Source organism: Hemitrygon akajei, chromosome 25 (assembly GCF_048418815.1).
Source record: "Hemitrygon akajei chromosome 25, sHemAka1.3, whole genome shotgun sequence".
Classification (NCBI taxonomy): Eukaryota; Metazoa; Chordata; class Chondrichthyes; order Myliobatiformes; family Dasyatidae; genus Hemitrygon; species Hemitrygon akajei.
The window spans coordinates 8,336,736-8,353,446 of record NC_133148.1 but is presented as its reverse complement, the minus strand read 5'-3'; the positions used below and the strand labels follow the sequence as shown (position 1 = coordinate 8,353,446).

The 16,711-nt window shown below is 41.2% G+C and overlaps 1 protein-coding gene across 5 annotated transcripts in view; it reads left to right on the top strand.

The window, feature by feature from the left end:
* Positions 1–16,711, top strand: part of LOC140716364 (metastasis-associated protein MTA1-like) — a 172,590-nt gene that overhangs the window by 101,293 nt on the left and 54,586 nt on the right. For all 5 annotated transcript variants that reach the window (XM_073029028.1, XM_073029029.1, XM_073029027.1 and 2 more), the window contains 3 exons: positions 11,575–11,763; positions 15,043–15,117; positions 16,383–16,441. In XM_073029028.1, coding sequence (XP_072885129.1) covers positions 11,575–11,763; positions 15,043–15,117; positions 16,383–16,441 — 323 coding nt within the window. The remainder of the gene's footprint in view (positions 1–11,574; positions 11,764–15,042; positions 15,118–16,382; positions 16,442–16,711) is intronic.

Here is a 16,711-nt window from a genome sequence, read left to right as displayed (position 1 = left end):
TAAGAGTGGAAGTATTCATGGATTTCCAGTATTTTGTAACTGCACACTTAGGAGCTGTTAACTTCAGATGATTTTAAGATAAGCCTAAAGGCCATTTAAAAATACTTTCCACCATGATAGCTTTAACATTGACATTTTTGGCTTTGCATCTTACTGATGTTCTTTGCATTTTAACATACTGCAACAAGAGCTCATTCAAGCATTGCGCCTATTCGGTATGTTAGAGTTACTGAAGTTTAATCCTTATCTCTGATTTACTAATATTTAAGAAAGACATGATCTAGTGAGAATCAAACCTTGAGATGTTCATAAAAGTCCAAAAAACTGCAGGTGCTAGATACAAACATAGAAACATGGAACATAGAACATAGAAAACATACAGCACAATACAGGCCCTTTGGCCCACAAAGCTTTGCCGAATATGTCCCTATCTTAGAACTACCCTAGGCTTTACCCATAGCCCTCTATTTTTCCAAGCTCCATGTAGCCATCCAGGAGTCTCTTAAAAAGACCCTATTGTTTCCGCTGCCGGCAGCCCATTCCACGCACTCACCACTCTCTGCATAAAAAAAAAGCAACAGCTTACCCCTGACATCTTCTCTGTACCTACTTCCAAGCACCTTAAAACTACACCCTCTTGTGCTAGCTAATTCAGCCCTGGGGAAAAGCCTCTGACTATCCAAACGATCAATGCCTCTCATTATCTTGTACATCTCTATCAAGTCACCTCTCATCCTCTTTTGCTCCAAGGAGAAAAGGCCGAGTTCACTGAACCTATTCTCATAAGGCATGCTCCCCAATCCAGGCAACATCCTTGTAAAGCTGCTCCGCACCCTTTCTATAGTTTCCACGTCCTTCCTATAGTGAGGCGACCAGAATTGAACACCGTACTCCAAGTGGGGTCTAACCATGGTCCTATATAGCTGCAACATTACCTCTCGGTTCTTAAACTCAATCCTACAGTTGATGAAGGCCAATGCACCGTATGCCTTCTTAACCACAGAGTCAACCTGTGTAGCAGCTTTGAGTGTCCTATGGACTCGGTCCCCAAGATCTCTCTGATCCTCCACACTGCCAAGAGTCTTACTATTAATACTATATTCTGCCATCATATTTGACCTACCAAAACGAACCACTGCACACTTAACTGGGTTGAATTCCATCTGCCACTTCTCAGCCCAGTTTTGCATCCTATGAATGTCCCACTGTAACCTCTGACAGCCCTCCAAACTATCCACATCACACCCAACCTCTGTGTCATCAGCAAATTTACTAACCCATCCCTCCACTTTCTTATCCAGATCATTTATAAAAATCATAAAGAGTAGGCGTCCCAGAACAGATCCCCGAGACACACCACTGGTCACCAGCCTCCATGCAGAATATGACCTGTCTACAACCACTCTTCGCCTTCTGTGGGCAAGCCAGTTCTGGATCCACACAGCAATGTCCCCTTGGATCCCATGCCTCCTTACTTTCTCAATAAGCCTTGCATGGTGTACCTTATCAAATGCCTTGCTAAAATCCGTATCCACTACATCTACGGCTCTGTCTTCATCAATGTACTCAGTCATATCCTCAAAAAAATTCAATCAGGCTCGTAAGGCACAACCTGCCTTTGACAAAGCCATGCTGATTATTCCTAATCATATTATGCCTCTCCAAATGTTCATAAATCCTGCCTCTCAGGATCTTCTCCATCAGCTTACCAATCACTGAAGTAAGACTCAGATGTCTGCAATGAAAACCAGAAATTTTTGAAAAATGCCACAGATACAGCAGCATCTGTAAAAAAGAGAAACTGAACAGTTAAACTTGAAAACCCATTGTTAGATCTGGGAAATAGATAAAAAGGATCAGCTTGCATCCCTTCAGTCAGTCAAGTAATCATCTATTCTAATCCCATTTGACAACATGAGAGCATCTACCTCCACTGTCGCCTTGGGCAGTGTGTTTCAGACTGCATACACTTTCTAGTTGCCCTCTAAACCGTTACACTTCACCTGAAACTTGTATCCTCTGGTTCTTGATGTTTTTATGAAAGGGAAGGTGTTTCCTTCTGTCTACAGTATTTATCTATGCTCCACATAATTTTGATATCTCTGTTAGCACCTCGCCTCCTTAATTTCTTTGATTCTAGGAAATCAAACCCAACCCACCTAGACTTTCCTCATTACATTCTCTTGAATCTCCTCTGCACGTGCTCCACTGCAAATGTGTCCTTGTGAAAATATGCCTACCAGAATTGCTTACAATATCATAGCTATGCTCTATCCAGAGCTTTATAATTCTGTAACGTGACCTCTGGTGTTATTTGTATCCCCTTAATGAGGGCATGCATCCTGTATCACAAATAAGAGAAAATCCTGCAGATGCTGGAAATCTGAGTAACACACACAAAATATTGGAGGAACTCAACAGACATCTGTGGAAAAAACTACAGCCGACGTTTTGGGCTAAAACCCTTTGAGAAGATGGTCTTTGACCACGCGCTTACCTAGACAGTCCTGCCGAAGAGGTTCAACCCAAAATGTTGACTGCACTTTTTTCTATAGATGCATAATGTATGCCGACTTTGCAATTGACTAAGAACATAAGAAATAGGAGCAGGAGTAGGCCATCTGGCCCATCGAGCCTGCCCCGCTGTTCCATAAGATCATGGCTGATCTGTCCGTAAACTCAGCTCCATCTACCTGCCTTTTCCCCAGAACCCTTAATTCCCCTACTGTGTAAAAGTCTATCTAACTGCTTCTTAAACATGTTTAGTGAAGAATTCCCTGGGCAGAGAATTCCACAGATTCACCACTCTCTGGGAAAAACAGTTTCTCCTGATTTCTACCCTAAATCTTCTCCCTTGAATCTTGAGGCAATGTCCCCTAGTTCTAGTCTCACCTACCAATGGAAACAATTTTCCTTCTTCTATCTTATATATCCCTTTCAATATTTTGTATGTTTCTATAAGATCCCCTCTCATTCTTCTGAATTCCAGAGAGTATAGTCCTAGGCAACTCAATCACTCCTCATAACTTAACCCTTTCATCTCTGGAATCAACCTGGTGAATCTCCTCTGCACTACCTCCAAAGCAAGTGTATCCTTAAGTATGGAGACCAGAACTGCACACAGTACTCCAGGTGCGGTCTCACCAGTACCTTGTATAGTTGCAGCATGACCTCCCTGCTCTTGAATTCAATCCGTCTAGCAATGAAGTATACAGGTTTCCCCTGTTATTCGAAGGTAGAGCATTCCTATGAGATGGTTCGTAAGCCAGAATATTGTAAAGTGCAGAAGAAATTACCACTTATTTATATGGGAAAAATTTGTGAGCATTCGCAGACCCAAAAAATAACCTACCAAATCATGCCAAATAACACATAAAACCTAAAATAACAGTACCATATAGTAAAAGCAGGAATGATCTGATAAATACACAGCCTATATAAAGTAGGAATACTTTTCTGCAATTATTACAGCTCTGTCCACCATAGCTCTCAGCAGAAACACTCGGTGCAAGCGCTCTCGGCAGAAGCATTCTTTCCAGTAACCTTTAAGCTATGAAGCTGCCAAATCGTACCAAGTAACACATAAAAATACACAACCTATATAAAGCAGAAATAATATACATCCAGTGTAGTTTCACTTACCGGAATCAGGAAGACAGTGAGCACACTGATGATGGTGTGTTAGGCTGAGTCGTTGGAGGTTGGGGTGGTGGGAGGTAGAGGAGACTGGGGTGTCATCTCATTGTCGTTTGTTTCCATCAGGGCAGGCAGGTCACCTTCTTCTATGTCTGCCTGTCTCGATGTCGAAGGTCATGGTTCATCGTCTGCTGTGGCTGATGTCAAAGGCTTGAAAAACAACAGTATGCTTGACTGTTTAGCCTTGCGCATTTTTCTACCATACAGTTCTTTGTAAGCACTCAAACCTTCCTGCAAATATGCCCTAAACCTACGTACCCTTTCAAAATTAAAGTCATACTTTTATGCAATCATTGAAGCGTTGTCAATCTCAGCGAAAATCTCACGCAATTGCTTCATGTTCAGTTCCTGGACGACTTTACTTTTGGGCTGTTCGCTATTGCGTTTGGCTTCAATTGTTATCCTTTCCTCTTCATCTATCACTTCTTGGTCATGGGATGCCAAAACCTCTTCAACTCTGGGAATTTCGTAGGCTTCTTTGCAAGAACTGCTTGCTTCAGGTCCTTCCACAGCTTTTCTATAGGATTAAGGTCAAGACTTTGACTCAGCCATTCTAAAACATAGTTTTCTTCTTTTTAAACCAATCTGTTATTGATTTACTCTTTTCTTTCGGATCATTGTCTTGTTGTATTATCCAGCTTCTATTAAGCTTCAGGTGATGGACTGCTACCCTGACATTCTCTTGTAAAATGTCCTGATACAATTTTGAATTCATTGTTCCCTCAACAATCGCAAGCTGTTCAGACCCTGAGGTGGCAGAGCAGCCCAAACAATGATGCTGTTTCCACCATGCTTCACAGTTGGGATGAGGTTTTGGTGTTGGTGTGCAGTGCCCTTTTTCCTCCAAACACAGCAATGTGCATTCCTGCCAAAAAGTTCAACTTTTGTTTCATCTGTCTGCAGAACATTGTCCCAGAAGCGTTGTTAGAACATCTATGTGGTTTTTTGCAAACTTGAAACATGCAGCACTTTTTTTAGAGTACGTAGTAGTTTCTTCTGTGGTGTGCTTCCATGATCACCATTCTTGTTCAGTGTTTTTCTTATAGTGGACACATAAGACTATAAGACAAAGGAGTAGAAGTCGGCCATTCGGCCCATCGATCTGCTCAGCCATTTCATCATGAGCTGATCCAATCTCCCCTTTAGTCCCACTCCCCCACCTTCTCACCATAACTTTTGATGCCCTGACTACTCAGATACCTATCAATCTCTGCCTTAAATACACCCAATGACTTAGCTCCACTGCCGCCCGTGGCAACAAATTCCATAGATTCACCACCCTCTGGCTAAAAATTTTTTTTTTGCATCTCTGTTCTGAATGGGCGCCTTGCAATCCTCAAGTCATGTCAATAGACAATAGACAGTAGGTGCAGGAGTAGGCCATTCGGCCCTTCTAGCCAGCACCGCCATTCACTGTGATCATGGCTGATCATACACAATCAGTACCCCGTTCCTGCCCTCTCCCTATATCCCTTGACCCCGCTATCTATAAGAGCTCTATCTAACTCTCTCTTGAATGCATCCAGAGACTTGGCCTCCACTGCCTTCTGGGGCAGAGCATTCCACATATCCACCACTCTCTGGGTGAAAAAGTTTTTCCGCATCTCTGTTCTAAGTGCCCTACCCCTTATTCTTAAACTGTGGCCTCTAGTTCTGGACTCACCCATCAGTGGGAACATGCTTCCTGCCTCCAGCATGTCCAATCCCTTAATAATCTTATATGTTTCAATCAGATCCCCTCTCATCCTTCTAAATTCCAGTGTATACAAGCCCAGTCACTCCAATCTTTCAACATATGACAGTCCTGCCATTCCAGGAATTAACCTTGTGAACCTACGCTGCACTTCCTCAATAGCAAGAATGTCCTTTCTCAAATTTGGAGACCAAAACTGCACACAATACCCCAGGTGGGGTTTCACCAGGGCCCTGTATAGCTGCAGAAGGACCTCTTTACTCCTATACTCAATTCCTCTTGTTATAAAAGCCAGCATGCCATTAGCTTTCTTCACTGCCTGCTGTACCTGCATGCTTGCTTTCATTGACTGATGTACCAGAACACCTAGATCTCGTTGTACTTCCCCTTTTCCTAACTTGACTCCATTTAGATAGTAATCTGCCTTCCTGTTCTTGCCACCAAAGTGGATAACCTCACATTTATCCACATTAAACTGCATCTGCCAAACATTTGCCCACTCACCCAACCTGTCCAAGTCACCCTGCATTCTCATAACATCCTCCTGACATTTCACACTGCCACCCATCTTTGTGTCATTGGCAAATTTGCTAATGTTACTTTTAATCCCTTCATCTAAATCATTAATGTATATTGTAAACAGCTGCGGTCCCAGCACCGAACCTTGCGGTACCCCACTGGTCACAGCCTGCCATTCCGAAAGGGACCCGTTAATCGCTACTCTTTGTTTCCTGTCAGCCAGCCAATTTTCAAACCATGTCAGTACTCTGCCCCCAATACCATGTGCCCTAATTTTGCCCACTAATCTCCTATGTGGGACTTTATCAAAAGCTTTCTGGAAGTCCAGGTACACTACATTCACTGGCTCTCCCTTGTCCATTTTCATAGTGACATCCTCAAAAAATTCCAGAAGATTAGTCAAGCATGATTTCCCCTTCATAAATCTATGCTGACTCGGACTGATCCTTCTACTGCTATCCAAATGTGTCGTATTTCCTCTTTTATAATTGACTCCAGCATCTTTCCCACCACTGACGTCAGGCTAACCGGTCTATAATTCCCTGTTTTCTCTCTCCCTCCTTTCTTGAAAAGTGGGACAACATTAGCCACCCTCCAATCAGCAGGAACTGTTCCTGAATCTATAGAACATTGGAAAATGATTACCAATGCGTCCACGATTTCTAGAGCCACCTGTTTAAGAACCCTGGGATGCAGACCATCAGGTCCCGGGGACTTATCAGCCTTCAGACTCAACAGTCTATCCAACACTGTTTCTTGCCTAATATAAATTTCCTTCAGTTCATCCTTTACCCTAGTTCCTTTGGCCACTATTACATCTGGGAGATTGTTTGTGTCTTCCCTAGTGAAGACAGATCCAAAGTACCTGTTCAACTCGTTCTGCCATTTCCTTGTTCCCCATAATAAATTCACCCATTTCTGTCTTCAATGGCCCAATTTTGGTCTTAACTATTTTTTTGCTATTCACATACCTAAAGAAGCTTTTATTATCCTCCTTTATATTCTTGGCTAGTTTACCTTCGTACCTCATTTTTTCTTGGCGTATTGCCTTTTTTGTTATCTTCTGTTGCTCTTTAAAAGCTTCCCAGTCCTCCGGTTTCCCGCTCATCTTTGCTATGTTATACTTCTCTTTTATTTTTACACTGCCCTTTACTTCCCTCGTAAGCCCTTACTCCCCTTAGGATCTTTCTTCCTCTTTGGAATGAACCGATCCTGCACCTTCTGCATTATTCCCAGAAATACTTGCCATTGTTGTTCCACTGTCTTCCCTGCTAGGGTATTGTTCCATTGAACTTTGGCCAGCTCCTCCCTCATAGCTCCATAGTTCCCTTTGTTCAACTGTAATACTGACACATCCGATTTTCCCTTCTCCTTCTCAAATTGTAGGTTAAAACATATCATATTATGGTCACTACCTCCTAATGGTTCCTTTACCTCGAGGTCCCTGATCAAATCTGGTTCATTGCACAACACTAAATCTAGAATTGGCTTCTCCCTGGTAGGCTCCAGTACAAGCTGTTCTAAGAATCCATCTCGGAGGCACTCCACAAACTCCCTTTCTTGGGGTCCAGGACCATTCTGATTCTCCCAGTCTACCTGCATGTTGAAATCCCCCATGACAACTGTATCATTACCTTTGCGACATGCCAATTTTAACTCTTCATTCAACTTACACCCTACATCCAGACTACTGTTTGGGGGCCTGTAGATAACTCCCATTAGGGTCTTTCTACCCTTAGAATTTCTCAGTTCTATCCATACTGACTCTACATCCCCTGATTCTATGTCCCCCCCTCGCAAGGGACTGGATATCATTCCTCACCAGCAGAGCCACCCCAACCCCTCTGCCAGTCAGTCTGTCCTTTCGATAAGATGTATATCCTTGAATATTCATTTCCCAGGCCCTGTCCGCTTGAAGCCATGTCTCTGTTATTCCCACAACATCGTACTTGCTAATTTCCAACTGAGCCTCAAGCTCTTCTACTTTATTCCTTATACTTTGTGCATTCATATATAATACTTTTAATTTGTCACTCCCCTCTCCTTTCATATCAATTCCTATTTCACTTGGCCATACTGTATGATCTCTTCTTGAGCTTTCTACTCCATTGATTCTGTTGTCCTTTTTAACTTTTATTTTCACTTGCCCTTTAACTCCATCCTTATATTTCCTCCCCCCCACTACTTAGTTTAAACACATCCGTGTTGCAGTGGCAAACCTCTCATACTAGACTGAACAACTTTGCCACATCCACTCTGTCCGTGCCTTTCAACATTCAAAATGTTTCTATGAGGTCACCCCTCATTCTTCTAAACTCCAAGGAGTACAGTCCAAGAGCGGTCAAATGTTCCTCATATATTAACCCTCTCATTCCCGGAATCATTCTAGTGAATCTTCACTGAACCCTCTCCATTGTCAGCACATCCTTTCTTAAATAAGGAGCCCAAAACTGCACACAGTATTCCAAGTGAGGTCTTACCAGTGCCTTATAGAGCCTCAACATCACATTCCTGCTCCTATACTCTATTCCTCTAGAAATGAATGCCAACATTGCATTCGCCTTCTTCACCACCGACTCAACCTGGAGGTTAACCTTAAGGGTATCCTGCACGAGGACTCCCAAGTCCCGTTGCATCTCAGAACTTTGAATTCTCTCCCCATTTAAATAATAGTCTGCCCGTTTATTTCTTCTACCAAAGTGCATGACCGTACACTTTCCGACATTGTAATTCATTTGCCTCTTCTTTGCCCATTCCCCCAATCTATCCAAGTCTGTCTGCACACTCTGTTTCCTCAGCACTACCGGCCCCTCCACCTACCTTTATATCATCAGCAAACTTAGCCACAAAGCCATCTATTCCATAATCCAAATTGTTGATATACAATGTAAAAAGAAGCGGCCCCAACACAGACCCCTGTGGAACACCACTGGTAACCGGCAGCCAACCAGAATGGGATCCCTTTATTCCCACTCTCTGTTTCCTACCAATCAACCAACGCTCTATCCACGTATGTAACTTTCCTGTAATTCTATGGTCTGTTATCTTGTTTAGCAGCCTCATGTGCAGCACCTTGTCAAAAGCCTTCTGAAAATCCAAATACAGAACATCCACTGCATCTCCCTTATCTAGCCTACTTGTAATTTCCTCAAAAAAATTGCACTAGGTTTGTCAGGCAGGATTTTCCTTTAAGAAAACCATGCTGAGTTCCGTCTATCTTGTCATATGCCTCCAGCTACTCCGTAACCTCATCCTTGACAATCGACTCCAACAACTTCCCAACCACCAATGTCAATCTAACAGGTCTATAATGTCCTTTTTGCTTCCTTGTCCCCTTCTTAAATAGCGGAGTGACATTTGCAATCTTCCAGTCCTCCGGAACCAGGCCAGAATCTATCGACTTTTGAAAGATCATTGCTAATGCCTCCACAATCTCCACTGCTACTTCCTTCAGAACACGAGGGTGCATTCCATCTGGTCCAGGAGATTTATCTACCTTTAGACTATTCAGCTTCCTGAGTACTTTCTCTGTCGTAATTGTGACTGTGCATATTTCTCTTCCCTGACACCCTTGAATGTATGTCTTCCTCAGTGAAGACTGATGCAAAGTACTCGTTCAGTTCCTTCGCCATCTCCTTATCTCCCATTACAATTTCTCCAGCATCATTTTCTATCGGCCCTATATCAACGTTCACCTGTCTTTTACTCTTTATGTACTTGAAAAAGCTTTTAGTATCCTCTTTGATATTATTTGCTAGTTACATGAACAGAGACTAGCAAATTCTAGAGATTTCTGCAGGTGATTTGCTGTTACCCTTGGGTTCTTTTTCATTTCCTTCACCATTGCATGTTATGCTTTTGGTGTGCTCTTTGCAGAATGCCCACTGTCCTAGGGAGAGTAGCAACAGTACTGAGTTTCCGCCATTTGTAGACAATTTCTCTTACTGTGGACTGATGAGCACTTGGATCTTTAGAAATGCTTTTGTAACCTTTTCCAGCTTGATGCATCTCTACAATTCTTCTAAGTTCCTTTTGAAAGTTGTTTTGATCAAGGCATGGTGCATGTAAACATCTTTCTTGAGAAGAGCAAACTCTGTCAGTAACCTGACTTTGTGTGTCTTTTTTATAGAACAAGGCACCTCTCCAACCCACACCTCCAATCTCACTTCATTGATTGGAGCACCTGACTCCAAATTGCTTTTGTAGAAGGCATTACCCCAGAGGTTCACATACTTTTTCCAACAAATATGTGTAATATTGGATCATTTTTTCCTCAATAAATGAATGAACAAGTATGATGTTTTTTATGTTATTTATTTAATTGGGTTTTCTTTATCTGAGCACATTTTAGGTCATTTATACAGAAGTAGAGAAAATTATACAGAGTTCACAAACTTTCTAGTACCACTGTACGTCCTATAGGTTAATCTCTATTCCTGGGAAAAAGACTGAGTAAATTCACCTTATTGATGTTTCCCATTATTTTATACACCTCTAAAAGATAACTTCTCAGTCGACTAAGTCCTGGCCTGTCTCACCGTTCACTGTAACTCAGTATCTCCGGTCCCAGAAAGATTCTTGTATATCTTTTCTGCATTCCTTCCATTTAGAGCTGGTCATTGACTTCAGAAAAAGGGGTGGTGCACATGCTCCTGAAATATTGCTGATTGTTGACAAATCTTTCTGATTGCCTGAACCCTTCCTCATGTAGAACATAGAACGATAGAACTGTACAACACAGTGAGGGTCCTTTAGCCCAAAATGTTGTGCTGACCTTTTAACCTACTGCAAGATCTATGTAACCCTTTCCTTCCATGTACCTCCCTATTTTTCATTCACCCATGTGCTATACATCTTGCATAGCAACTGATCATTTTATTAACGAAGGTTTTTAAATGCTGATCCTTGGTTTTGCATCCTTTCATGCACTTGCCTGTTTCAGTTTTATGATGCTGAGCTCATACCTTTCTGGCTTTTTATGTACCCCTTCGATTTAAATTTGCTTTGTTATGAGTGATTTCTAACTATTTTCTGCCCACCTCTCAATTGTTTTATGAATTGTTCATGCCCATGAGAGTCAGAATGCTCCCAGTACTGGGAATAATCATTGCATTTCGGTCTAAACACATGTTAAAAATTACACTGGTTGCTATTAATTATAGTCTCTGCAACTAATTTTTGAAAGGTTAGCTGTTGATTGTGAAAAATCCACTGCCTCATGCAAGAAATAAGTGAAATGTGTCTTTTTGATATCTTTGTAGTCTTCAACAAGAAGTTAATTAGCTGAATATTTCAAGCCTGATAATTTGAGTCTGCCTAATGTTTGGTCAGAACAAATGCTTCTGTATTGTCAAATCTTGATAGAACTCTGGGCCATTTTTCTTGTCTTCACTCAGAATAATTCATTCTTATTTTACATTGGTTTTGTTTGTAGATCTGTCATATCTGGATCATATTGATAGGTGTGTTACAAATTTTGTGTGTAGAAGGATGTTGTCCCTCTGTTTGTTCGTCCTATATAAAGAATGATATACCCCAGTTAGCAATGCTGTCCTAGGTGTGAGTTGGGTGTGACTGACTGTTAAAATGCCTTTCTTTTCTGTGGGAGTTCACGATGCCTGTACTTTCTGAATGGGGTATTTACTTCACTTTTGTCTTGGTTGCAGTTTCACTCCATGGATACATTGCATAAAAATAACTATGATGTGTCAAAAGCAATTTCGGCCTTGGTGCCTCAGGGAGGGCCTGTGCTGTGCCGGGATGAAATGGAAGAATGGTCAGCCTCTGAAGCAAACCTATTTGAGGAAGCTCTTGAAAAATACGGCAAGGATTTTAGTGACATTCGACAAGACTTTGTGAGTACGGCTGGGAATTGCAAGCAGCCGGTATTTAAGTGTCACTTTTAAGCTGTGCATTGTGTGGGTTTAACTGTGTATGGACTGACTGTAAGTGCCTACCTATCTTGTTTATGGGAGTGCGTGATGCACCAGACAGATTGAGCCATTTGTTATTTTTAATGATATTTCAAAATAATTGTCATAAACCTGTGCAGTATTGCCTTGTCAGTTGGGAAGACAGACAAGAAGTGACAGCCTTGTGTGGCAGGAACTTGCTATGGGTTAATAGTGAAAGAAAATCTAGACAAGCTGGAATTAAAAACAGAAAATGAAGAAAACTCAACAAGTTGACCAGCAGCAGTAGAAAGAAAAACAGCCTCTTCTAGTGCTTATTCTAGAACCCTCCATGTTCAATGAATCATCCATTTTCCAGCAGTTTGATGGATCCCTGGTTTGCTCTCATGTTCTTGCCTAACGCCCATTGTGCACCACTTTCCCAAGAAGCTGCAGGAGGTGCAATACCATCTTTTTACCTCTTCCCTTCCCACCTTCCTGGGACCCAATTAAACTTTCCAGTTAAGGCACTCACACAATCTTCCAGTCAAATGTATTGCTTTCAGTGTTCACCATGTAGCTTCCAGTATATTGAAAAAAAAGCAACTGCTGATTTGGTGTTTGCTGTGCAGAACACTGGCACTTAATCTACAATAGTTGACCATGAGCTTATGATTACCTGTCATTGACTCCCCCTCTAACCGTGTCTGTAGCTCCCTGTAAAGTTACACTGAGGCCCAGTGGAAGCTCACTTTAACTTTGGGCACGTTGTAGCCTGCAGGATGCAATGTTGAAGTTTCCAACTTTAGATCATTTACTCTTTCTTATGCCTTCATTATTCTTCCATTTCTATAGATACAACTGTACAATATTAGCAACAAATTATACAAAAGAGCTTTACTGCCTCTTAGCAGCACATTATTACATTTTGCCTGCAAAATTTCCTTTGTTCTAGCCATTTTCCTCTCCCGCCTTCCCTGCTACATAAATGACATTTTCTCATATTCTTGTTTCTCTGACATGAAACATTAACTGCTTCATTTTCTGCAGATGCTGCTTCATCTGAACTGAGCTTTTTCAGCATTTTCTGTAGTAATTATTAGTGATGAAGAGGTTGGATTATTGCATTCTGATGCCTTGGCAATGGATGTGAGAAGATGGGTGAGGGTGGTGCCATTGTCTTGGGTTCTGCCTACAGAGTCTCTCCGGTTTGTGAGCACAATGCCAGTTTCAGCCTCTGAGCAACAGTACGCTAGTTGGTTTGCTCTGTTAATTAATCTGCTCGTTCTTTGATTGAATCGATGGATCTGTGCTCAGGTTGATAACTCAGTCTTGCACTTATATTATTAAATAGAGAAAGAAGGTGCTATCTAATTTTAGTTTTTGTGATTCTGTAGAAACTAGTTGGAAGGCATGTTTTAGGATCAAAGGATTCATTGGCTTAAAACACAGGTGCTTATATTTCAATACATGCAGTATACGGAATAAGCCCAGGGGTCTGAAAGACTTAGCTGAAGAAATTGTGGAGGCATTGATAATGATCTTTCACAAACCACTTGATGGTTTTGGAGGACTGGAAAATTGCAAATGTCACCACTCTTCAAGAAGGGAGAGAGGAAACTACAGGCCATTTAGCCTTTGCAGTGGTTGCGATGATGTTGGAGTCGATTGTTAAGGATGTGGTTTTCTAGTACTTGGAGGCACGTGGTAATATAGGCTGTAGTCAGCATGGTTTCTTTAAGGGAAAATCTGTCTGACAAATGTGTTAGAATTCTCTGAAGAAATAGCAAGCAGGATATACAAAAGAGAATCTGAGGATGTTGTGTACTTGGACTTTTCAGAAGGCCTTTGACAAGGTGCTGTACATGAGGCTACTTAACAAGATAAGAGCCCATGGTATTACTCAAAAGATACTAGCATGGGTAGAGTATTGGCTGATGGTAGGAGACAAAGAGGACCTTTTCTAATTGTGACTAGTGGTTACCCACAGTGTTGGCGCTGCTGCTTTTTACATTGTGTGTCAATGATTTTGATGATGGAATTGATGGCTTTGTGGCCAAGTTTGCAGATGATACGAAGATGGTTGGAGGCTCAGGTAGTGTTAAGGAAGCAGGGAGGCGGTAGAAGGAGATTGGGCAAAGAAGTGACAAATGGAACACAATGTCAGGAAGTGTATGGTTATGCACTTTGCTCAAAGGGATAAAAGCACAGACTATATTCTAAATAGGGAGAAAACCCAAAAATCTGAGGTGCAAATGGATTTGGAAGTCCTCATGCAGAATTCCCAAATGGTTAACTTTGAGGTTGAGTCGATGGTGAGGAAGGCAAATGTAATGTTAGCATTCATTTTGAGAGGACTAGAATATAAAAGCAAGGATCTAATCCTGAGGCTTTATAAGCAGTTTTGGGTCCCTTGTTTAAGAAAGGAGGTACTGACATTGGGGTGGGGGAGGGTTCAGAGGAGGTTCATGAGAATGCTTCCAGGAAGGAAAGGCATGTCACAGAGTGAAATTATGGGTGAAAATAACTGATTCCTGTAACAGCACTTTCTGTAATAGCTTGGTATTTTGTGAACATTGGCATCCTCTAGTGGTGGAGGACTGCTGTAGGTTAAGGGAGAATTAACTACTCTAGTTTAAAATAGAAATCAAGAGACTTTATTCTTAATATTACAAAATAAAGGTCTTTCAATCTGTAGGACATTTTGGGTATTAGTGAAGAAGCTTGAACTCATATTTACATACAGTTGCTAATTCTTTGACATCGAAGTGACATCGTCTGGTTTCAAGTCAGTCTTATGACTAGAGATTAAGTAGCTCTGAGGAAATGATACACTATTGGTATTTAGGTAAGATACTGAACTGAGATGTATTCTCACTCTCTCTCTCTCTCCATAAAAGAGCTGATGACTTTTTGAACAGTTCTAATACCTACTTGATGTTTGCTTAATGACCTTTGCCATAAGGACATTAATTGGTCATTCATTATAATACTCCAGTTATTTACTATGTTTTCCTACATCAAATATTTAATTGAGCACTGAGAGATGGATTGAAATTGTCACAGGTGCAGTGTTAAACTTCCAGCTTGGGCTGATTTTTATGTGGTCACAGTTGTTCAGAGATAGTTGGTGAAAGGTGGTGGTTGAAGGTCCATGGAGAGCATTTGAGGTGGGGCTTCTTGGTGTTGCAGTAGATTATGTTGTATTCTGGACACTAACTGCCACTTTAATGCCTCTTGCAGCTTCCTTGGAAATCACTAACCAGTATAATCGAGTACTATTACATGTGGAAGACCACGGACAGATACGTGCAGCAGGTAAAGAATTGCGCTTTTGTTGACTTTCCTTCAGTGAAGTTTTAGATGTCTTTATTCAGCTCGGGCAGACATGGTGGAAGAATCTGTCTTCGAAATACATTGAATCATTAAGTACAAGTATAGCAGTAAGTAAATACAATTTCACTAGTTGCAGTTGGATAGATATAACTGTTATATTTTGGATGTGGACAAATGTTTCTGCAGAATAGCTCAAAAAAGGGAGCATATATTAACTGACAAGACCAAGTCTGATTATGCAACACCTTTGTAGGGATATGGTGATTCTCACTGATGCTTATTCTTCTATCTAAACCCCTTCAGCTTTATTTTCTTCAAAGAAAATACAGTGGACTTTGGTTAATTGGGACACTTCAGGACTGGTACATTTTGACCCAATTAAGTGACTGCCCCAAATAGCTGAAATTTCATGGAAATGGCTAAAAAGGTATAAAGAAGACAGCTGGGTAACAAATTATGTAATAAGTGAAATACAGAACAAATTAGACTACTAGAGTACTATAAAGCTGTGTATTTGTTCCTATACTTATCATTGTAAGAGTTCATCAGCATCATGTTCTTTTGCTGTGCAAGTAAGTCAAGGTGAAGGATAATCCTAAGAGCTTTTACTGTGCAAAACAGTTCTGAATTGCCTTACTGTTCATTTCTCACCAACAATCAGTGACAAAAATCACTTATTTAAAAAAAACACCAACACACACAACCAACACTATTTCAAAAACTGTTCGCTCCAATCACAGTGTGGTATCTAACGGCAATGCAACTGGCAGTAGTTAGAGGCTGTTTGGCAACAGCCCCTGCCCCAGTTAAGTGCATAGTGTCCCAAATAAACAACAGGAATGTTGGCTATTTTCTTGATTAGATTTTCTTCTTTGAAATTGAGTGGATGTCCACCGTTAACTGATGGTCCTCAGCCGGAATCCACTGTAGTCCCAGTCTTGATGGTTGGGAAAAGCTTTGAGTGCTGTGGATGAGACTTGCTTGTTTTAGCATACCTGGCCTCTGGATGAAAGTGCCCTTCCAAGTCAAACACTGTCCTTGCTTTCAAGGACAGAGTTTTCCTTTATGCCCATCATTGCTGGAGCTCAAAGTATGATGATAGTGGTTCAAATAAGTGGCTCATCACTTGCTATGGCATGAAGAATCAGACATCTGTGAGAATGAAGCTAGATCAAGTATTTATGTGAATCCACATATTGGTGGAGCTGTTTCATGAAATAGTCCTTGTAATGCAATTTATTTTCCAGAAACGTTTGAAAGCAGCTGAAGCTGAAAGCCGATTAAAACAGGTGTACATCCCCAACTAGTAAGTACTTTCTGGGATTTGTCTTTCCCATGTCAAAGAATTGCCATGCTATTGTACTAGCAGAATAAATTGTACAAAATCATAATAGTTGCCAGACTGAACTGGGTGTTAAGCTTTTCATATGAATAAACATATGTTTCCTCACTAAAGGGAAGTTTAATGTTGGGCTATATATAAATTATGACATTTAGCGAGGCCTTTACTTTTAACTGGAGGGGATAACTTTAATCTTCCATTTTGTATGATGGCGATTTGAAGGGTAGGTTTTTC